The sequence below is a fragment of the Ipomoea triloba genome, chromosome 4 (assembly GCF_003576645.1).
Source record: "Ipomoea triloba cultivar NCNSP0323 chromosome 4, ASM357664v1".
Lineage (NCBI taxonomy): Eukaryota > Viridiplantae > Streptophyta > Magnoliopsida > Solanales > Convolvulaceae > Ipomoea > Ipomoea triloba.
In genome coordinates this window covers 35,573,234-35,594,283 of record NC_044919.1, presented here as the reverse complement: position 1 = coordinate 35,594,283, position 21,050 = coordinate 35,573,234, and the positions used below count along the sequence as shown (strand labels likewise).

General features: G+C 34.0%; 3 protein-coding genes across 3 annotated transcripts; all 3 read left to right on the top strand.

Moving 5' to 3' along the window:
- Positions 1 to 224: 224 nt before the first annotated feature.
- On the top strand, positions 225 to 2,392 carry LOC116015304 (40S ribosomal protein S9-2-like). The gene is made up of 3 exons (XM_031255347.1): positions 225 to 362; positions 995 to 1,376; positions 1,955 to 2,392. Exons 1-3 carry the CDS (start codon positions 335 to 337, stop codon positions 2,136 to 2,138), a joined length of 594 nt encoding a protein of 197 aa, XP_031111207.1. The 5' UTR covers positions 225 to 334; the 3' UTR covers positions 2,139 to 2,392.
- A 480-nt stretch (positions 2,393 to 2,872) lies between these two features.
- Positions 2,873 to 4,927, top strand: LOC116015601 (pentatricopeptide repeat-containing protein At1g74630). Its single transcript, XM_031255708.1, has 2 exons — positions 2,873 to 4,459; positions 4,532 to 4,927. Exon 1 carries the CDS (start codon positions 2,887 to 2,889, stop codon positions 4,429 to 4,431), a length of 1,545 nt encoding a protein of 514 aa, XP_031111568.1. The 5' UTR covers positions 2,873 to 2,886; the 3' UTR covers positions 4,432 to 4,459; positions 4,532 to 4,927.
- A 2,231-nt stretch (positions 4,928 to 7,158) lies between these two features.
- Positions 7,159 to 9,868, top strand: LOC116016925 (phospholipase A1-Igamma3, chloroplastic-like). The gene is made up of 2 exons (XM_031257385.1): positions 7,159 to 8,147; positions 8,943 to 9,868. The coding sequence occupies exons 1-2, from the start codon at positions 7,317 to 7,319 to the stop codon at positions 9,681 to 9,683; spliced, it is 1,572 nt and encodes a 523-aa protein (XP_031113245.1). The 5' UTR covers positions 7,159 to 7,316; the 3' UTR covers positions 9,684 to 9,868.
- Positions 9,869 to 21,050: the final 11,182 nt, after the last annotated feature.

Genomic DNA, 21,050 nt, shown 5'->3' with positions numbered 1-21,050 from the left:
ACTTTATAATTTAGCAAATGCACATTCTCAATATGATTGTGGGTTTTAATATTGGACATGAGCTTTCATGTTTTTGTGTTGTAATTATAAAGCAGGATAAATGAACATGATCCAAAGGCCTTATAACAGTTTTATTGGGCTAGAATACGGATTATTAAAAAAACCGTATGGCCCAAGTAAAATCCCGTGAATTCCTCCTTGTTAAGACGTAGATAGAACATAAACTCAAACAGCACTCTCGCCGCGCTTCTTCAGTGGAAACCCTAGTCTCCACTCTCAGATTGCACATTGAGCACCGGACTGAGGATCACGCCGTCGTGTCCGGCTTAGCAGCATGGTTCACGTCTCCTTTTATCGCAACTGTCAGTTCTCTTCTCTATATGTTATCTCCTATATACGTCTGTATGCATTCACTTTTGCTTTTGGCATGATCTGAATCATTTTGCGTGCTTGTGTATTTTATTGTTTTTGTTCATCTCGTTCAGTATAGGAATTTATTAATTACTCTCTGTTAAATGTATAATAATCGAGGCCATTGCGTTTTTACTGAAAAGCGTAGTTTCTGGTGGTAAATTTAATACTCCGTACCTGTTTTAATTTTGATTGCATATCAACGCGTGCAATTCATCATGCCTCTGGAAATACTTGAACTAAACAAGTATCACGAACTAATTTATTTTCCACTTTCATTTTTATAAATTTTAAAATCTTTCCATGAAGGCAAATGGACGGTTTTTTGTCTAAGATGCGTCTATAATCTTTGGTAAATTGAAAAAAAAATGAAAAGTGTAGTTGTTATTCTACCCATCTGATTGTGTTTCCCAATAGGTTTAGAATGTAGTTGCTGGTCAATATTTTTTGATGATTTTTTGAGCCACTTTTGGTCTGCTCTGTCATCCAGATCTTATGTTAATGAAAAAAGTTAGATAGTTTGTAACTACTAGCTTTTTTAAGATTATATTTTACCTTATTTATGGTATGCTATGAACTGTAGATGGTAAGACATTCAAGAAGCCTCGACGTCCATATGAGAAAGAGCGTTTGGATGCGGAGTTGAAACTTGTGGGTGAGTACGGTCTTAGGTGCAAGAGGGAGCTTTGGAGAGTACAGTATGCTTTGAGCCGAATCAGGAATAATGCAAGAATGCTTCTTACTCTTGATGAGAAGGACCCACGCCGTATTTTTGAGGGCGATGCCCTCCTGAGGAGAATGAACAGGTATGGTTTGCTGGATGAGAGCCAGAACAAGCTTGATTATGTCCTTGCCCTCACTGTGGAGAACTTCCTTGAACGCCGTCTCCAAACTCTTGTTTTCAAGGCTGGCATGGCAAAATCAATCCATCATGCCAGAGTTCTAATTAGGCAAAAGCATATCAGGTAAATATAACATTCTAATCGTGGCATAGTTCTGAATATGCTCTCTATGTATATCATAACATGTTAAAACATACTCCGGAACTTTTTATCTGATGCAGTGTGTCTGTTTAAAGGAATTACCGGTATAGAATGCTTGTTGCATATACTCCTTAAGAAATATGTGTTTTTTGCATCACCTTGGTCTGGAAAAGATATTACAGGTCTTGCAATACTATTTGAGGATTCTATTTATTTGGACTAAAGTTTGAACTCCTTGGCCTAATAAAGGAATACTACCAGTAATGGTGTCTTTGTAATACTACCAGATAGATGCTGCAAAAGATGTTAATTTTTTGTGCCACTGATTTTGAAAGGAAATGACAACTCTTTGCTGATGAATACTAGCAATATCTTACTATTACTAAATACTAATTACTGGTTTTCATTGTGTTTACAAATTAGAATTGTTTCATCTTGTGGGTAATGAGCCGTGTTATGTAAACTTTACGGCTTTAACTAGGTTTTAGATTTTTCAAATTACATGGGCCTACATTTCTCCATATTTGTTTGTAAATGTGTTTGTTTTGATTTAACTTCAGGGTTGGAAGGCAGGTGGTGAATGTTCCCTCATTTATGGTTAGAGTGGACTCCCAGAAACACATTGATTTCTCTCTCTCTAGTCCTTTCGGCGGTGGACGCCCTGGCAGAGTGAAGAGAAAGAACCAGAAGGCAGCCGCAAAGAAGGCTGCTGGGGGTGATGGTGACGAAGAGGATGAAGAATGAGGTCCTTGTCTAACATCCAAAATAAAAATATCAAAAAGTGAAGAATGAGGTGTGGCTTGTCACTTTGGAAACAGAAAACAATTTTATGATGTTGGAGAACTTCATTTTAAGGATTTTGTTAGCTTAGAAGATAGAATCATGTTGCTTAAACAGCCCGTGTTTTTCTGTTGAAGTTATGAGAAGTTTTTTGACTAATCAGAATTTTTGTTGTGTTACCTAATGTGTTTGTGGTAATCTTAATATGAATTTAAGTAGAGATAGCCTTGAACAGAATAGAATGTCTTTCAATAGTCAGCTTTGATCATAGATTTGATTTTGGGTTGCCCCCTTGTGCATCTTAGCTTCAGCAGATGCAGCCACTCTCAAAGAGCCTTTTTTACTAATGAGTGGATAGGAGTTGTAATCTTATTTCATTAGGTCCTAACTATAAGAGGCACTTAGTGCTTACTATATTGGTATGAAAGGAGATTTTAAACCTCGACGACGATGAGAGGGAGTTTTGAACTCTGACCTTTTTAAGGACTAAAGAGTGTAGAACTTCAAAGTGATTTTTAGGATGATTTTCACTTAACTCATTGGTTCAGTAGACAGTATTTGAAAGAAGAGATCAATATTTGAAATTTAATAGTTTTAAAATTATATTCAAAGTGAACAGATCCACTGTGATTTAAGCTTTTAGGAGAATGAACATTTTGGATATAAGATTGCTTGTATATGCTGTTACTTCTTGAAAATGCAGCAGGCATAAATGAACAGCGGCGCCGGAAGTTTAATCTTTTCGCTCTTGGGCAGTTGCAGGACTCTGAAAAGCGTGAAGCAACTCCACGCCTACGTGTGCAAGGCCGGTCTCGAATCCGACCAATTCATCGCCGGAAAGCTCCTCATTCAGTCCGCGGTGAATATAGCCGACGCGCTCGACTACGCTCGCCGCCTCTTCCTCCACATTCCAAACCCAGACGTCTTCATGTACAACACACTCATCCGCGGGCTCGCTGAGTCCGATTCCCCACAGGATTCCCTGGAAACCTTCGTCTGCATGCTCCGAAGCTCGGAGTTCCCTCCCGATAGCTTCTCTTTCGCTTTTACGCTCAAAGCTGCCGCGAATATGAGGAGCTTGAAGAGTGGATCTCAGCTGCATTGTCAAGCTTTGGCTCGTGGTCTCGATCGCCATCTGTTTGTGGGGACTACAACGATCAGCATGTACGCTGAGTGCGGAACTATTGGGCTTGCCTGGAATGTGTTTGATGAAATGCCTGAACCGAATGTGGTTGCCTGGAATGCCATTCTCACGGCTTATTTACGGGGTGGGGATTTGAAGGGCGCAGACGGAGTGTTCGATTTAATGCCGTTAAGAGACTTGACATCTTGGAATCTGATGCTTGCTGGGTATGCTAAAGCAGGCCAACTGGATTGTGCCAAGACCATTTTCGCTCAAATGCCAACAAGAGATAGTGTTTCTTGGAGCACTATGATTTTTGGGTTTGCATGTAATGGCTATTTTGACGAAGCATTTAAGCTTTTCAGGGAATTAAGGAGGGAAGGATGGACTCCAAATGAGGTGAGCTTGACAGGGGTTCTATCAGCCTGTGCCCAAGCTGGGGAGTTTGAATTTGCAAAAACTCTCCATGGATTTATAGAGAAAGCTGGGATGATGTGGATTACATCAGTGAACAATGCACTTCTGGATACATATGCTAGGTGTGGGAATGTGGCAATGGCTCGCTTAATCTTCGAGAGAATCCCGGGGAAGAAGAGTGTCATTTCTTGGACTTGTCTGATCACAGGGCTAGTAATGCAAGGCCATGTCGAGGAGGCGATGCAACTTTTCAACAAGATGGAATCCACGGGAACTAAACCTGATGGGGTCATCTTCGTTTCAATCCTGTACGCTTGCAGCCATGCCTGTCTGATCCAAGAAGCGCAACACATTTTTGATAGAATGAGCAGAGAATATGGCATGAAGCCAGATATGGAGCACTATGGTTGCATGGTTGATCTGTACAGCAGGGCTGGGCAGTTGAAGAAGGCCTATGATTTCATCACCCAAATGCCTATCCCACCCAATGCCATCATCTGGCGAACACTTCTGGGCGCTTGCAGCTTCTATGGTGATGTTCAGTTAGCTGAGGTGGTGAAAGATAGGCTGTCTGAGGTGGACCCTAACAACTCCGGTGACCATGTTTTGTTGTCAAATGTTTATGCTGTTGCTGGGAAATGGCAGGGGGTTGCAACACTGAGGAGATCAATGACTGACCAAAAGATGAAGAAAACCCCTGGTTTGAGTGTAGTTTAAGTGGACTGTTTGCCTATATATTGTTCAGGTGAGTCCATCCTTTCCAATGAGTTGGTATGAACAAATTTGGGCTCTTGAATGTTTGAGATCACTTGCACAGTTACATAGTTGGCGAAATCTAATCCATTGAAAGCTGGGGTGAGAAGCAAAGCAATTTGCATGAGCTTAGAACATGGAGGTGGCTGTGGCATAGGAGAAGTGAGACAGAGATATGTTGCTACCCGACAGACTGCTGACTCAGAATGCATATCACTTAACCTGAGGTGTGGTTGATCGGAAGATATTCATTTGTGCTTAATCAAAGGTCAATGGTTTGATTCTTGATTTTAGGTATGGAACAATCGAGCAACTCTAAATCACCGAGCAATTCAATGAGGGGATTAATCACTGTGTTCGATGGTGAAAACTCTGGGTGACAAAAGAAGAAGAAGAAGAAGAAGATGTATATGAGTTAAGAAATAGGTTTTTGAAATTTAGCATGACCTATCCAAAAAGAAAAAAAAAAGCATTCATGATTTTTTATGTAAAAGTTATCAAAGTCATTCATTTATATTTATATCATTACTGTCATTTTTTTTCTCAATTCATTCATTCCCGAGCTCATCAAATTATATTTCTGCACCAAAAAAATCCATTCTAAACCCAATCATGTTGCTAGAAGCAACTGGCAAATTATGCTGTGGACCCAGGTCCACCTTGCAATGTGGACCTGTGTCCAAAACTACGTCGTTTTTGTCTCTTTTTAAAATAAAAAAATAGTAAACATAGTGCTGAAGAGTTGTCCAAAAATGTGTGAATGTAGAGGTTTCAAAGTGTGAATGTAGAGTATAGAAATCGTGAATGTAGATTTATGATTGTGTGAATGTAGAGTTGCCCAGAAATGTGTGAATGTGGAGGTTTCAAATTGTGAATATGGAGTATAGAAATCGTGAATGTAGAGTTATGCATGTGTGAATCTATAATAGAGTTAAGAAGTTCTAGCAACTTGTAGCCCTGTAATGTGTGAATGTGGAGTTCTCAAGTTGTGAATGTGGAGTATAGGACCTGTGAATATAGAGTTTTGAATGTGTGAATGCATAACAGTGGTAATATAGTTACTAAACATATAATCCTGTAATGTGTGAATGTGGAATTTACAAATTGTGAATGTAAAGTATAGTGTATGTGAATGTAGACCCAGGTCCACCTTGCAAGGTGGACCTGGTCCACGGCATAACAACTGGAAGCAACTAAGCAAGTCTTAAATACAATGGTAAGAGGCAAATTATATTGTGGGCCATAAATAACTATTTATTTTTAATATAATGAATATACATTATTTAATAATTATTAGATATTTGATTTGCATGCCACCAAATTAATATCTTCTCCCACCGAGGTTCAAACTTATGATCTTTAATTTTAAAAAATCACAACGCCACTTGACTAGGCAATACTAGCCACTTAAAAAAGATGGAAACTAAAATAAGGAAAACAATTTTCATATTACTTGTTGTATTGTTAAAAATTAATAATATCACATTGCGTTTTCAAAAAAAAAAAATAATAATATCACATTGTAAAATCGTTTTCAAAAAAAATACGAGCACATTAAAATCAATCATTTTGCTTAGTGGTGGGAGCCAGCGTCTCAGTCTCTCAGACGGACTGAACAGAACCCTGGTTGTTAAGCAATCACGATGTGAAATCTTTGTCTTCTTCTTTTTAAATTATTTTTTACTACCACATTTTTTTTTTTAGTTTTAATAATTGATTGATACCAGCTTCAATTCGGGTACCCAATTGGCATTACTTGGCAGTTGCACACTCCAAGATATTAGAAGATCTGTTACCATATTTTCACATCAGTCTAGAAAGGTTGTCTAAAGTTAAATTTATAATTTTTTTTCTTTCCTTTCCTCGGTCAATTCTGGGGAGAAGCACATTGTGAAGATAAAACTTCTACCCTCTAACCAGAAAAGGGAGAAAGAGAGATCCGATTACAAAAAATAGCCGGTCGTGATTTTCACCATTCGATTTCCACGTAAAAAATATAATGTGTCCTCTATTTTTCCCTTTCAATTATTTATATTTTCTCATCTAATCATGTTAACCCATTGACTAACTACCCCAGGTAGTCATAAAACTAACAATATAATAATTATATTAAATTCGTACTGATTCAAAATTAAGGTGTTATAGAACTCCCTCAAATTTATGAAATAAGACATGTCTCCTCCAACTTAACTAGAGATTAAAATTTATCGGGGAGTACGTGCTTTGTCACCTATCTAAAATGAACATGATTAGTCCTGGTGTGGTAAAAAAAAGTACCTTATTTTGCATAAAACTAAAAATATGATGCTCTATTTTTCTCATTTTACCTGCTATGTCTACTACTTGTTCAATATGGTCAAACAAACTTTTTTTTTTCCTTTATTTTTTTAATACTATTTTTTAAAAATTTTGATTTGTTGCATCAAACACATAAAATGGGATATATGGAAGGAGCAGTTTATAAAATATTCATGGGTAATTAGATAACTTGTAAAAGAGGGTTTCTACATGCATGAGTGATCTGATGAACTAATGCATGTGTTCCTGGAGCAGACCAGAACAGTCTAGGCCCCAACCCATGTTAAGCTTTAATTTGTTTGTTTCATGTGAACAACGTGAGGTTGAGGTTTTTTTTCACTACCTATTTAACACCACCTAATATCTCTCCTTCCCCACAATCTGTCACTCAAAAACGAAAAGAAAGAAAACGAGTTTACAATAGTGCACTCTGGCCTGGCCTGCATATCAATACCCCATCATCATATCATATCATATCATATCATCAAAAACCTTACACAATAGTAGGCCATTAATAACCACACCACTTTCTTTCTTCCTTTCTCTCTTTCATGGCTACTCCTCTCCAATTCTCTCTCAACAACCCCAAACTCCTCCCCACCTTTGAAGATGGCTTATTATTAAACAAAACCTCTTTCTTCCCCATCCATATCAAACCCTTCTCTTCCCTAAGATCATCTCCTCACCATTTTTCCCTCAAGTGCTCAACCCTTTCAAGCCCACCTATCCCTATACCCTCACAGCTTGAACATGTCCACAAAGAAGAAGAAGAAGAAAGAGCACAAGAAGAAATAATAGAAGAATACATGGAGGATCAAAGGCCTCTTGACAAAATATGGAAGCTAATCCAAGGGTTGGATAACTGGGAAGGCTTATTAGACCCTATGAACTCTCATCTCCGCAAAGAAATTATCCGTTATGGAGAATTTGCCCAGGCCTGCTACGATTCCTTCGATTTCGACCCCCACTCCAAATACTGCGGCACCTGCAAATACACGGCCACCGATTTCTTCCCAAAACTCGGCATGGCCCACCGCGGCTACCACATCAGCCGCTACCTCTACGCCACCTCCAACATCAACCTCCCAAATTTCTTCCAGATGTCCACCGTCAGCAGCATATGGAGCCAGCACGCCAACTGGATGGGCTATGTTGCTGTAACCACCGACCCCGAGGAAATCCGCCGCCTCGGCCGCCGTGACATTGTTATCGCGTGGCGCGGCACTGTTACTTACCTTGAGTGGATCCATGACCTCAAGAACATCCTTCATCCTGCACACTTCCGCGACGACCCGGACATCAAGATCGAATCTGGGTTCTTCGATCTCTACACCAAGAAAGAGATGGCCTGCAATTTCTGCACCTATTCTGCCCGGGAACAGGTTAAGAAGGAATAACATATTTTAGCATATTGTATATACAACTTTTGTAAAAATCCATCTAGGCGCCCACCTGGGCATTAGCCGTTAGACTCTGACGATTTTCCTTCTAGGTGTCAGTTAGGGGCCTGCCTAGCACCTAATACCGTCTACTCTGCCTAGGGTCTAATTCGGCTGAGTTAACTCTCCATTTCGATCTAGTTAATCGAGTTAATCCCGTTAGCACCGTCTTTCTAATATACCCACACACCTGCAGTGTTTTTTAGTTAGCGGCATAGGCACTAGGGGCTTCTCTACTGTTAGATTAGGGCCTAGGGCTTATTGCAACCATTATATGGACGGCTTCCTCCTAGTTTATTGTATGGACAATTATTGTAAAAATAGGTCTAGACACCCACCTAGGTGCTAGGCCCCCTAGAGCCCCTAAGAGCCTACTTAGCTACGCTATTAGCGGGAGCCGGCCTAGAACCTAATTAGGCTGACTCGACCCCTAGAGCTTAACTCAGCCATTTCGATCGAGTTAATTGAGTTAATCCCGTCTGCTCGGCCTTGCTAATTTTTATGTATATATATACCCACACACATGCATTGTTTTTTTAGCTAGCTCCATAGGCATCCGTCTAGGCGTTAGGCGTTCCTCTATTGCAACTATGGTATGGACTGCTTCCTCTTAGTTTGTAAGACTAGAATAAATCTATTAATTGTTTCTTAGAGTTTGGAGTTTCAATTATATGCCCAGCTATTTAAGTCTCCCAAACCTGTTACATTAAATATATTCTTCATTCTGTTTCTATACAGGTCCTCTCGGAAGTGAACCGGTTGATAGAGAAGTACAGAGGGGAAGAGCTTAGCATTACAGTAACAGGGCATAGCCTAGGAGCTTCCTTGGCTCTGCTAAGCGCTTATGACATAGCAGAAATGAAAGTGAACATTTTGCACGACGACGACGACTCCCTGACAAGAATCCCAATCACCGTTTTCTCCTTCGCCGGGCCCAGGGTGGGCAACTTAAGGTTCAAAGAAAGATGCGAAGAACTCGGGATTCGCGTGTTGCGGGTCGTGAACGTTCACGACAAGGTTCCAACGGTGCCCGGAATAATCGCAAACGAGAATTTCCAGTACCAGAAACAGTTAGAGAAAACGCTGCAATTCCCATGGAGCTACGCTCACGTGGGAGTGGAATTGGCTTTGGATCATACCCGCTCTCCGTTTCTCAAGAAAAGTGGGGATTTAGGGTGCGCGCATAATCTGGAAGCGCATTTGCACCTCGTGGACGGGTTTCACGGCAAAGATCAGCCCTTTAGGTCGGCGACGGGGCGGGATATAGCGCTTGTGAATAAGGACTCGAACTTCTTGAAGCGTGAGCTGGACGTGCCGCCGTACTGGAGGCAAGATGAGAACAAAGGAATGGTGAGGACTAGCGAGGGGCGGTGGGTGGTGCCGGACAGGTCGAGAATTGAGGCGCACCCGCCGGATACCGGCCACCACTTTGAGAAGGTGCTCAGACTTGCAAGAGCCAGATTAGAATTATTTGGATGAGAAATGAGGAATGAGAAATTACCTCTTTCTTTTACTACTACTACTTTCTGTAATTTTAAAGTGCATATGTCCATATGTAATCCTGGTCACATACTCTCGTGGAGTATAACTCTAAGTATATGAGTTTGATTTTGTAAAGAAAAGTGAATGAATAAAATTTGTGAACCATTTTATTTATGAATCAATTAAAACAAAATACTTAGGTAAACGTTTGAAAAGAAAGATTAAGAATGAGTCTCATCAGTGAATAGTGTGGGAGCAATAAAGAAGATGTGTGGTTTATAATTTGTTTTTTGTTTCAATCATTTTATTCAATTAATTATGTTTCATATTTTATTATGAATATTTTTTTTATTGTATTTTGGAATGTTTTGATTTTTCACCTGCAATAATCAATATTTCTGGCTATCTTTTTTGTAAGTTTTATTTTATAAATTTTTATCAATAATTAATTTATTATGATAACAATGTGATTGTTTGCAAGTTTATTTGATTTTAAATTGCTTGTTTATTTTTATAAACTACAATTGTTTATTTATAAAGACATTGATACTGTTATTGATTATTTTGTATTTAAGAAAAATACTTATAATTTTTTTCATTGAATGTAAAATTGTTTAAAACTTGTGAATTTTATTTCAAGTTATTCTTTTTTAATTTCAAGTTATTTGATATTAATACTTTTTTCCTTATGCAATTTAAATTTTAGTAATAAAAAAATATATATATGTTAACTTCATGTATGACATTTTTTTTGCTATTACCCTGAAGTTATAACATAATAGGATTGGGTCTACGTATTTTGATTGATTATTGAGAGATGAACTAATATTAATTTCGTAAAGGAAAATAGTATGGGTACTCCATGAAGTATGACTCTTACCAAGTATTTAATTTTTATAAGAAGAAAAAAATGAATAAAAATCATGGTTCATCCTTTTTATTAATCAATCAAATTAAAGAATGACACATAGTATAGAGAAAATTAAAGTAAAACAAAAAGGTAAAGAATGGAGTTCATCTGATCTAGTATTAGTCTTTGAGCATGAATAACGGATTTATGCCCTTAAATAGATCTCAATTTCGCATTTCTCCCCCTCAAGTTAATGTACGATAAGGAGGAGAACTGTGAATTGGAATTGATCTTAAATCAGAGTTTAAATCTTTTTATTTATATTCAAATTGGGATCTTAAGTTGAAAATGACGAAAACACCTTAAAATTTTAGATTTTAACATGTCATAAATGGATAAGTGATCGGCGTTATAAATATTTGCACTAAAAAATTGGTACTAAAAAATAGTCGTAGATAAAAATTGGTAGATTGTTATTTTATTAATATTTGTGGGAACAAAATTGATATTTATGAGACCAAAATTGATATTTAATTTGCTCATTAGTCTTTCATGTGACAATTTATGGATATACTTCTCATTGATTTGTGGTCCAATTTGATTATCACGATTTCCATGACTGAACGATTGTTAATTGACATTGAAAGGAACAAGAGAAGCAACAACATTGTCACCCCACCATTAATGTGAGGTTTTGCTAAACATTAAGACTAAGAGAACCATTCAAGATCTGATCTATCAGAATAGGTTTCCACTAGTGTTCCCAATAGGATGGGAAAGTTTTATCGTATTAGAGTTAGAATCTATGACATTTCCAATGTAATACAATAAGATTCTTGAAATTTGTCTAAATGAGTAGCTGGAGTAATAACTAAATAGTAAATAAATGAAATTTGAAATTCATTATTATCTAATCACTAATCATAACTAATCAATTATTAATAATCACTAATCATTATTATCCGGACATGTATTATTGTTAATTGTATACAATTATTAATACAATACATATATGTATTCGGATATGTATTATACGAATATATATATATATATATATATATATATGTATTTCACTTTTTTTTTTTTCATTAAGAATGAGAAAATCGATTCTCATTTACATAGAGAAAGTCTACAGGAAGAAGCTTTTCCTTGCTTTGGATCCATTTTCATGAAGATCCTTCTTGGGATCCAATGTCAAAATCGGTCCTTCTCGGAGAAAGCACCCTACAAAAAGCCGGTGTGTAACACCGGAGAAGCCAATAATTCAGGTCCATCCGCCGACCACGGCCCACCACCTCTAAAAGCAATTGTTAGAAGGACTAAGGTTAATAATAAATAGTAAACGTGGTCAAAAAATTGTGTGTCTCAATTAACATATTTTGTACTTGCAGTTAAAATTTTTTATATCTATAAATAAATTAAAAGTAAATAACATTGGTAATTACAGACAGATAAATGGTTGACGACAGGTACACAATATGTTAACATGTTATAAAAAAAATCATTTGTTGTTGCAAATCAAAATCCTGAAAAAATTAAAGAAGGTACTTTTATAACATAGGACATGCAAATGAATTTGTCCTTATCAACCACAGCACTTGATAAATGCATGTATGGTTCTTGTAGTAAAGTAGCTTCATGCGTAGTTCTAAGTCTTCGCAGTTCCCTGGACCACTGCCATCTTCTGTTCTTTTGCTTGTGTCGTCGCATGTTACCCTAAAGATTCAGCAATGTTTGCACCAAACACCAAAACTCGAAAAGAAAACACAATAAAAAGACAGTCGCAATTGATGGAGATGCATCATTTGAGGTGGCGTGTCTAATAACCGCTAGTAGACATATTTGTGATCAGGGTGGGTGGGCAGTGATAATGGATGTTGAAGAATTAAATGGCTTCTAATAAGGCAATACACGCTTCGTTTATGATGTGTGGTTGTTTTAATTTCTTGTTTTGTTAGTTCTAAATCTCGTCAATTTTTTGTTTGACGAGTGAATAGTGAAGGAGGTATATAGTACAAAACTACAAATCAGTATTGTAAAAATCAGCCTAGGTACCGACTAGGTCCTAGGCGTCCTTAGGTCGAGGCGATTTCAGCCTTAAGCTGCTTTTAGTCGGCTAAGCGACTAATTGGCCATCTAGGGCGAGTTGAGTGCCTAGCTCGGTCGAGTCGTGTGCCTAACTCAACTCTAATATATGAAATTGACTAGTGCAAAAAAAACATGGATTTAAATTTTAAGAAATAATCTGCTGAGCAACAATGATGCATAGACATGGCCTTTATGTTGTATAATTCAAACTTCTCAAAAAGATGAATTGTATATATACTAGTGTAAACTCACACCCCTTTTCCGATGTGAGACAGACTTCTTACAAGCCTTCTAAATTCTATTTTCTAAATCATGAGTACATTTTGAGAATCAATTTTTCATTTATCCATTTTCTATTTTGATAGTACAATATATCAATTTATTTGTCCGACTTAGGAGAATTTGAATTCACTTTGACCCGATCCAAATTGGAAGTGAATCTCACATATATTTGTACCCAAAATGACCACTCATCCGCAACTAGAAAGTGGGAGTGATTAATAATCAAGGTTGTATAATTTCAACAGCGAGAGATTGATTAAAGATTTAATATCTATGATCACTATAATATCTTATGTAGGCAAATTTGATACCACGCCAAGTCACCAACTGCTATTTAAGATGCATTCATCACTATAACAATTCACATCTAATTAATCCTTTTTAGAAAAATAGTACGTGATGAAGACTAAAAGTTTCTCTAATTGAGATGTACTCTCCAATAGTCTATAGTGAAATTTCACTCTTTAAACAAGTGCGTTAGAGTTTTATCCACTCTCTTGTTGTTATTATAGATGAATATTATTATTATAATTAATTGAATGAATTAATAATTTATTTAATATCATATTAATAAAAAAAAATATTGAGCCGTATAGCCATTTATAGTAGTTTTACATTAATATATTTATAATTCATAACATAAATTAGATTTTGGCTGTGTCCAGGTGGGGAATTGACTAGATAATTTATAATTGTAGATCAAAATTATAAATAAATGGCAGGATGGTTGAGTGGTCTAAGGTGCCAGACTCAAGTTTTGGTCTTTGTGAGAAGGCGTGGGTTCAAATCCGACTTCTGACAAAAATAAATTTATTAATTTTATTTGTTGTGGGGAGGAAAATATTTGCGAGGTTACTTTGAATTATTTTCTTTTTTAAATTTGATTTTTTGTGTTTAAAATAAATTTAGTGATTTTATTTGTTGTGGGGAGGAAAATATTTGCGAGGTCACTTTGAATGATTTTTTAAAAAATTTAATTTTTTGTGTTTAATAGTACTTTTAATATAGTTTCTAAATATATAAACTTTACATACTAATTCTAAACTTAATATTATGAAAAATTAAATTGTAAATAAGCTCAGTCAAACCTCATCAACTGAACCCAACACATAAAATGAGACAAAGAGTGTAATTGTCATCATCACTCATTGCCCTATTGATTGTTAGCAAGCTAGTTTTTTGACTAATTTTATTCGGATCGTTCTTACGCAGGTTGGATTATTGCGAATTGTCGTTTACTTGTTAGGTACTTTGATATTCTTTTGTCATATTCATAGATCAGCGAGTATACTTGTCCACACCATTACTAGGGCGGTAGATTTTGGGGCTGATTCTCACATTTGGTTGTCTTCTATTCTTTATTGTATTCAATATTTCTTCTATTCATGATTTTTTTTCAAAAAAAAAAAAAAAAAAAAAAGTGACATGACATTGACCATGTCATAATGAAATGAAGAAAATTATAAAGGTAAACTTGATCTTCTTTTTTTTTTTTTTTTTAAAAAAAAAAAAAAAAAGTGACATGACATTGACCATGTCATAATGAAATGAAGAAAATTATAAAGGTAAACTTGATCTTCTTTTTTTTTTTTTTTTTAAAAAAAAAAAAAAAAAGTGACATGACATTGACCATGTCATAATGAAATGAAGAAAATTATAAAGGTAAACTTGATCTTCTTTTTTTTTTTTTTTTTAAAAAAAAAAAAAAAAAGTGACATGACATTGACCATGTCATAATGAAATGAAGAAAATTATAAAGGTAAACTTGATCTTCTTTTTTTTTTTTTTTTTAAAAAAAAAAAAAAAAAGTGACATGACATTGACCATGTCATAATGAAATGAAGAAAATTATAAAGGTAAACTTGATCTTCTTTTTTTTTTTTTTTTTAAAAAAAAAAAAAAAAAGTGACATGACATTGACCATGTCATAATGAAATGAAGAAAATTATAAAGGTAAACTTGATCTTCTTTTTTTTTTTTTTTTTAAAAAAAAAAAAAAAAAGTGACATGACATTGACCATGTCATAATGAAATGAAGAAAATTATAAAGGTAAACTTGATCTTCTTTTTTTTTTTTTTTTTAAAAAAAAAAAAAAAAAGTGACATGACATTGACCATGTCATAATGAAATGAAGAAAATTATAAAGGTAAACTTGATCTTCTTTTTTTTTTTTTTTTTAAAAAAAAAAAAAAAAAGTGACATGACATTGACCATGTCATAATGAAATGAAGAAAATTATAAAGGTAAACTTGATCTTCTTTTTTTTTTTTTTTTTAAAAAAAAAAAAAAAAAGTGACATGACATTGACCATGTCATAATGAAATGAAGAAAATTATAAAGGTAAACTTGATCTTCTTTTTTTTTTTTTTTTTTTTTTTTTTTTAATGGAAAGAAAGACTTCATATTGTTACAAGCCTTTTATTCAACACTTTTGCTACTTTTTGGCAACTACAATCACACCTACCTACCTTACCAAATAGTAAGGTTGACTTATTTTTATTATTATTATTTAAAGTCCAGTTGAATTGTAGGGATGTAAAAAAAATCAATGTATTACAAATATGTTATATATGACAATAGAACTCACTTTTAGAAGTGAAGAAGTATTACAGTGATAAATATAACTTAATTAAGATTGTCGATTTTAGTTTGATAAAATACAATATTACAATGAATAGTAAAAAACTAGCTACAAATAGTGATGGTATACATAATACATTCCTTTCATAATTTCACCTCTTTAAGGAAAAATATATTATTTATCTTTGTCATTTTTATTAATAATTTTTTTTATCACAAAGTGTGATCTGTCAATTTATGTTTAAAATGAAAAAAAAAAAACATTATCAAGTCAAAAAGTGTAGATTTACAATCATTTTGGGCAAAACCCACATTCCCTGCATAATCATTATCCAAGCACGCGATAATTAACATATTTTCCCCATAATCGTCCCACTTGTTCAATATAAAGTGCATAAGAAAAGACACCTCCTCAGGTCGATGCTCCGCCAACGTCACTTTGAGACAATCCAGTGACGTAATCAATCAGTGTTTAATTAAGTCAATATAATACAATTATTAATGTTACATTTAGTTAGAATTTATTTATTTTTTTGTTTTATTAATGTTATAATTATTTTCAAGAGTTAATTTCAATTTTTTATCCTAGATTTATAGGTGGTAGTCCACTTTTAGTAATTTTTTATTAGAACATCACCTTTGGTGCTAATATTATTGTAGCATGACAATATTTTGGTCATTTATTAACAAAATCATTTAAATGCCCTTAAAAACTACAAGGGCATTTCGGTTCTCATATCAAATAAGGATTTTTTCAAAAAAAATAAAAATAAAAATATAACGAGTCAACCAACTTTGTATAAAAAAGATCAAAATACCCTTGTATTTAACGTCATTTCAACTATTTTGTTGACGGAAGATAAAAATGGTCATGTCACAATAATAATGAAACCAAAGATTGATATTGTAATAAAAAAGACTAAAAGTGGATTGCCACACATGCATAAATCTAAAACAAAAATGAAATTAACTATTATTTTCAGGCAAAAACTTGTGTGAAACCGTCTCACCATGAGACGGGACGGGTCGGGTCGGGTCAAGATGCAAATATAACACTTATATGCACAAATGCCATACTTATACGCTCAAATGTAATACTAATTAATCAGGAATAAAATTTTTGTTACTTATTAGGATAAATGTAATACTTTTAAGGAAAAATACAATACTTTTACATTTCGATTTAAAAGTATTACATTTTTCCTCAAAAGTATTATATTTGCCCTCATAAGTAAGAGGCACTTGTCAACATTACTTAATATGAAAAATGTATTACTTTTTCTCTTATAAGTAACAAAAATTGTATTTTTAATTAGTGTTATATTTGAGCATATAAGTATGACATTTGCACATATAAGTATGACATTTGCATGGTGCTTTGACCCGACCCGACTCGTCTCACGAATAAGGATCCGTGAGACGGTCTCATACAAGTGTGACCCTTATTTTCAATAAGCAAGAACTATTAAAAAAAAGTGTTAAATAGACCACTAAACTTTTACACTTTTTGCAATTGAGTCATTGAATAAAAAATGTGTAATTAGGCCAACAAACACGTAAAAATTAGACCATAATAACAAAATCAGTGTGATAGTGGGGTGTGGCTCTACCAGTATAGGCATTACCTATATTTGTTTGTGGAGCTGTATGATTACCTATACTTGTCATGCTAGCTTTTAATATTTGCAACTCGTCTATTTTCTTAATTAATTGTTTATTTAAACAGACTTTTGTATTGAGAAGTTTAAGTTTGAATATTATTGAAAGTCTTTGAGTTTGAATTATATTGTAGGTGTTTGTGTTCTTTTAATTTGGTTTCCCTTGTCCTACGTCAACTTGTAGTAATAACTCAATGAATCTATATTACCACATGCTTTATTGAATTAATGACTCAATGGACTTATAGGTTGAGCCATCATAATCAAATTAGCCTATATTAATATCGACAAATTAGTGTTGAGCCTATTAAAAAAAGGAAAAAAAAAAATGAAAATCATCAGCAGTCACTAAGCTATCTAGTGCCTATCCTATTGAATGGTGAAGGCCACCAAAATCATTATCATTATCCCACTATCACATGCATTTTCATTCTTTTAAATTTCACCTTTTCAATTCCCACTTGTTCAACAAATAGGGCCATTAAAATAGTGCAACAATATAATGCTCCAGAAAAGACACCTCCTCCATCGTACCTTTGAGACCATAGGTGGCATAATCAGCGTTTAGGAACCCAAAGACTTTGCGGTCAAGCAGTACTCGGTGTACACTTTCCTGTGGAAGGGAGTGGGTTCAAGTTTCTGGAGTTTCTGTGGAGGCATCTGTTGACTCTTTGTGCTTCAGTCGGTTGAGAAAGTAGCTATGAACAGATATTACATTGTAAAATATGTTGCTTTTCTATACATTCATCCCATTTTTATCCCAGTCATTACGATATATTAATGAAGTGGGTATAATATTATTTTGTCCCAATAAAAGTTTATTAAATACTAAAGGATTTGTCAAATGAGTACTTAATAAGATCATGTATAAATTCTAAAAGGAAGTAGGAACAATCTTTCTTCCCATTCATTAAAAAGGTTGAATCCCAACCCTAAGGGTCCAACAGAGCATATGGGAAGATGTAAATCATGGTAATTCAGCTGAACATAGATGTTAGATATTTGTCTACTGCGCACAAACATTTGCTTACTACGCACAAACATTTGACACTAGTTTCAATCATTATTTCATGGACCATGAACTACACAACTATGTGAATCATGAATAAAATGTACATTTTTAATATACTCGTAGTAAATTACATTATTTGTGTACTGAAGGTACATTATTTGAGTACTTAAGATACATTATTTTGAATACTATCAAAATATTGTATATTATATTCACTACATAAATAATGTAAATTTAGTATATTAAAAATGTACCTTTTATTCAGGGTTGAAAGCAAAAATTTTCTGTGCTTATGAATACCATAAAAATTTTGTTTTATCCCTATATATGTAATAGATTTTAATTATATGATGCATTACTAATAGGAATATTTGGGCTTTAACCCAATGTCCAGTGACAGGAAGCCAGTAGAGAGCTGTTTGAAGACTTAATGGGCTGAGTTCCATGTTAATCCCACTTTCACCAACATATATATACGTTGCCACGGGACTGAAAGGACGTGGGGGTTTCCTTTAATTTTATAAAACTGGTTGGAAATATGGTTGAGACTTGAGAGTGAGTTTTGGATCGAGTAGACTATTCATAGAGTATATTATTTTTATAAGTAATACTCATTATTTGAATGTGTGTACAATAGTTTGAAAATAGTTTGAGGGTGCATGATCAGAGATGGATACAAAAAACAATTAAGTGAAGGCGAATTTTAAATGACGTTAGAAATGTTAATAACAAAAATACCAAACAGTCATAAAAAGGATAAAATACAAAATATAAAATGCATTATAAATTACAATAGAATATTTTTAATAGATTACATGATAGTTAGGGTCGGAGTCAAAAATATATTTATGGTGAAAATGTAAAAATATTTATGACAAAATATGAATTAAACATAATCGATTAAAATAATTTGAATTACACTATATTCATAAATACTTTTTAATTTTAATTTATTTTAGTTAAATCAACTTTAATTTTTTTCTAAATTAATTTGAATACAATGAAGTATAATAAAAACTTGTATATTACATTAATTAAATGATTAATAAAAAGTAAATTAAAAGTGCACTTAATTTGTTAATTAAATGATTCATAAAAAGCGGACTGAAAAATATTTAATTTATCTTGGAAAGAAATGAAAGAGTTAAAATAAACTAGAGAAAATAAGAAAAAGAGTTGCTAATGAAATTTGAACGTGTAATATAAACATTTTACCATTATATTTAGAGCTTAATAAACTAAACTACTCAAACTATTAATAATTTAAACATAAATATAATTTTTTTTTATAGAAGTTAATACTATATATGTGTATATATACATACAGAGTGTGGTGGAAGGAGTGAGGACAGCTGCCCTCACAGTGGTTTTAATTTGTCTCTGTTCATGATTTAAATGTACAAAGTTCACTATTTATATGCATAGAATTGATTGGTTGAACATGTAAAAAGTCATTGAAGGTTAATTATTTAGATATTTATATTTTAAGCTCATTGACGTGTAGTGGTTTTTGGATTGAATTATTGCTGTCAATTCATAAAGCTTAGGTCATGGTGGCACTATGCCTGCATGCTGATATTTGATTCGTGAATTGTCAACTTTTGTCGTCTCTCAATTATTTGTACAAAAATATTTACAATAAACTTTTTTTTTTTTTGAAAATAATATTTACAATAAACTTAAATTCATTACTTTTTCACTTATGAACATATTTTTTTTTCAGTTCTTAACCAATTAAACTATATTTGAAGCACAATATTCCTTTAATGCGCTATTACATTAAATAATTGCACTTGTTGGAGATATAGGCCAATAAGATGTAAAAAGTCAAGATGTATTTTTTACAAAGATGTACAAAATAATTGGTGTATTCTTGATTTATTTAACATTCCATCTCAATTATTTCAGTTTTATTGAAAATGCATATAAGCACGTACACCAAAAACTAATTTTATAATTAAATTAGTATTTTCTATATTTGAACCCCTTGAAAACATTCACATATTTGTCCAAAACAATGCTCGCATGGACAACTCAGTTGATCACATGGATAAATATTTATTTTTTTTATTTTTATAAAAAAGCCCACATGAATTGAGTCTCATGAACTGTAGTCTGTAGTGTCTCTCAAAATGAGTGATTTACATGCTCTGTCAGGTCGAGACAATGAGGGTTTTGGAGTTGAGAATTCAACACCCTTACAAAGATATTTGTCCAAAATTTTCTTACAATAATAGTTAATGAGTGAAAAATAACTGGTCTTTTCTATATTTGAACCCCTTAAAAACATTCACATATTTGTCCAAACATTCTTACAATAGTTAATGAGTGAAAAATAACTAATGTTTTTCTATATTTGAACCCCTTAGAAAACATTCACATGTTTTTCCAAAGCATTCTTACATTAGTTAATGAGTGAAAAATAACAACTTCCTTCCCCTTTTGACCTCTTCCAAGTATTGTCGACCCCTTTCAAAACAGCACTCGCACAATCTAGTATAGGCTCATATTTGGGAAGGTTCAGACCAAGAGGCCATCGTTAGTTATGTTATATATTGATTGATTGATCCTAGCTGATACACCCACAATCAATGCAAAGCTCCCCAGCTTAGTCAAAATTAAGCTCCATTTTCCACAATTATCTCACATTACCCATCCATCCAGCTACTCAACTGCACCCATGGCAATTCTTGAGAACCCCTCTGCTGAAAATTTTCCATCTCAGGGGCTTGCAGAACAAGCTCAACCGCTACCATATGGTGAGAATTTGGACTTGTTTTGGAATTATGAAGAGCATAGTGAGGTTCAACAGTTACAGAAAGGGAAGGAAATGATGCGGCCAGAAAGCAATGATGACGACCACGACTCTTTTAATATAGAGGATTATCTTCTC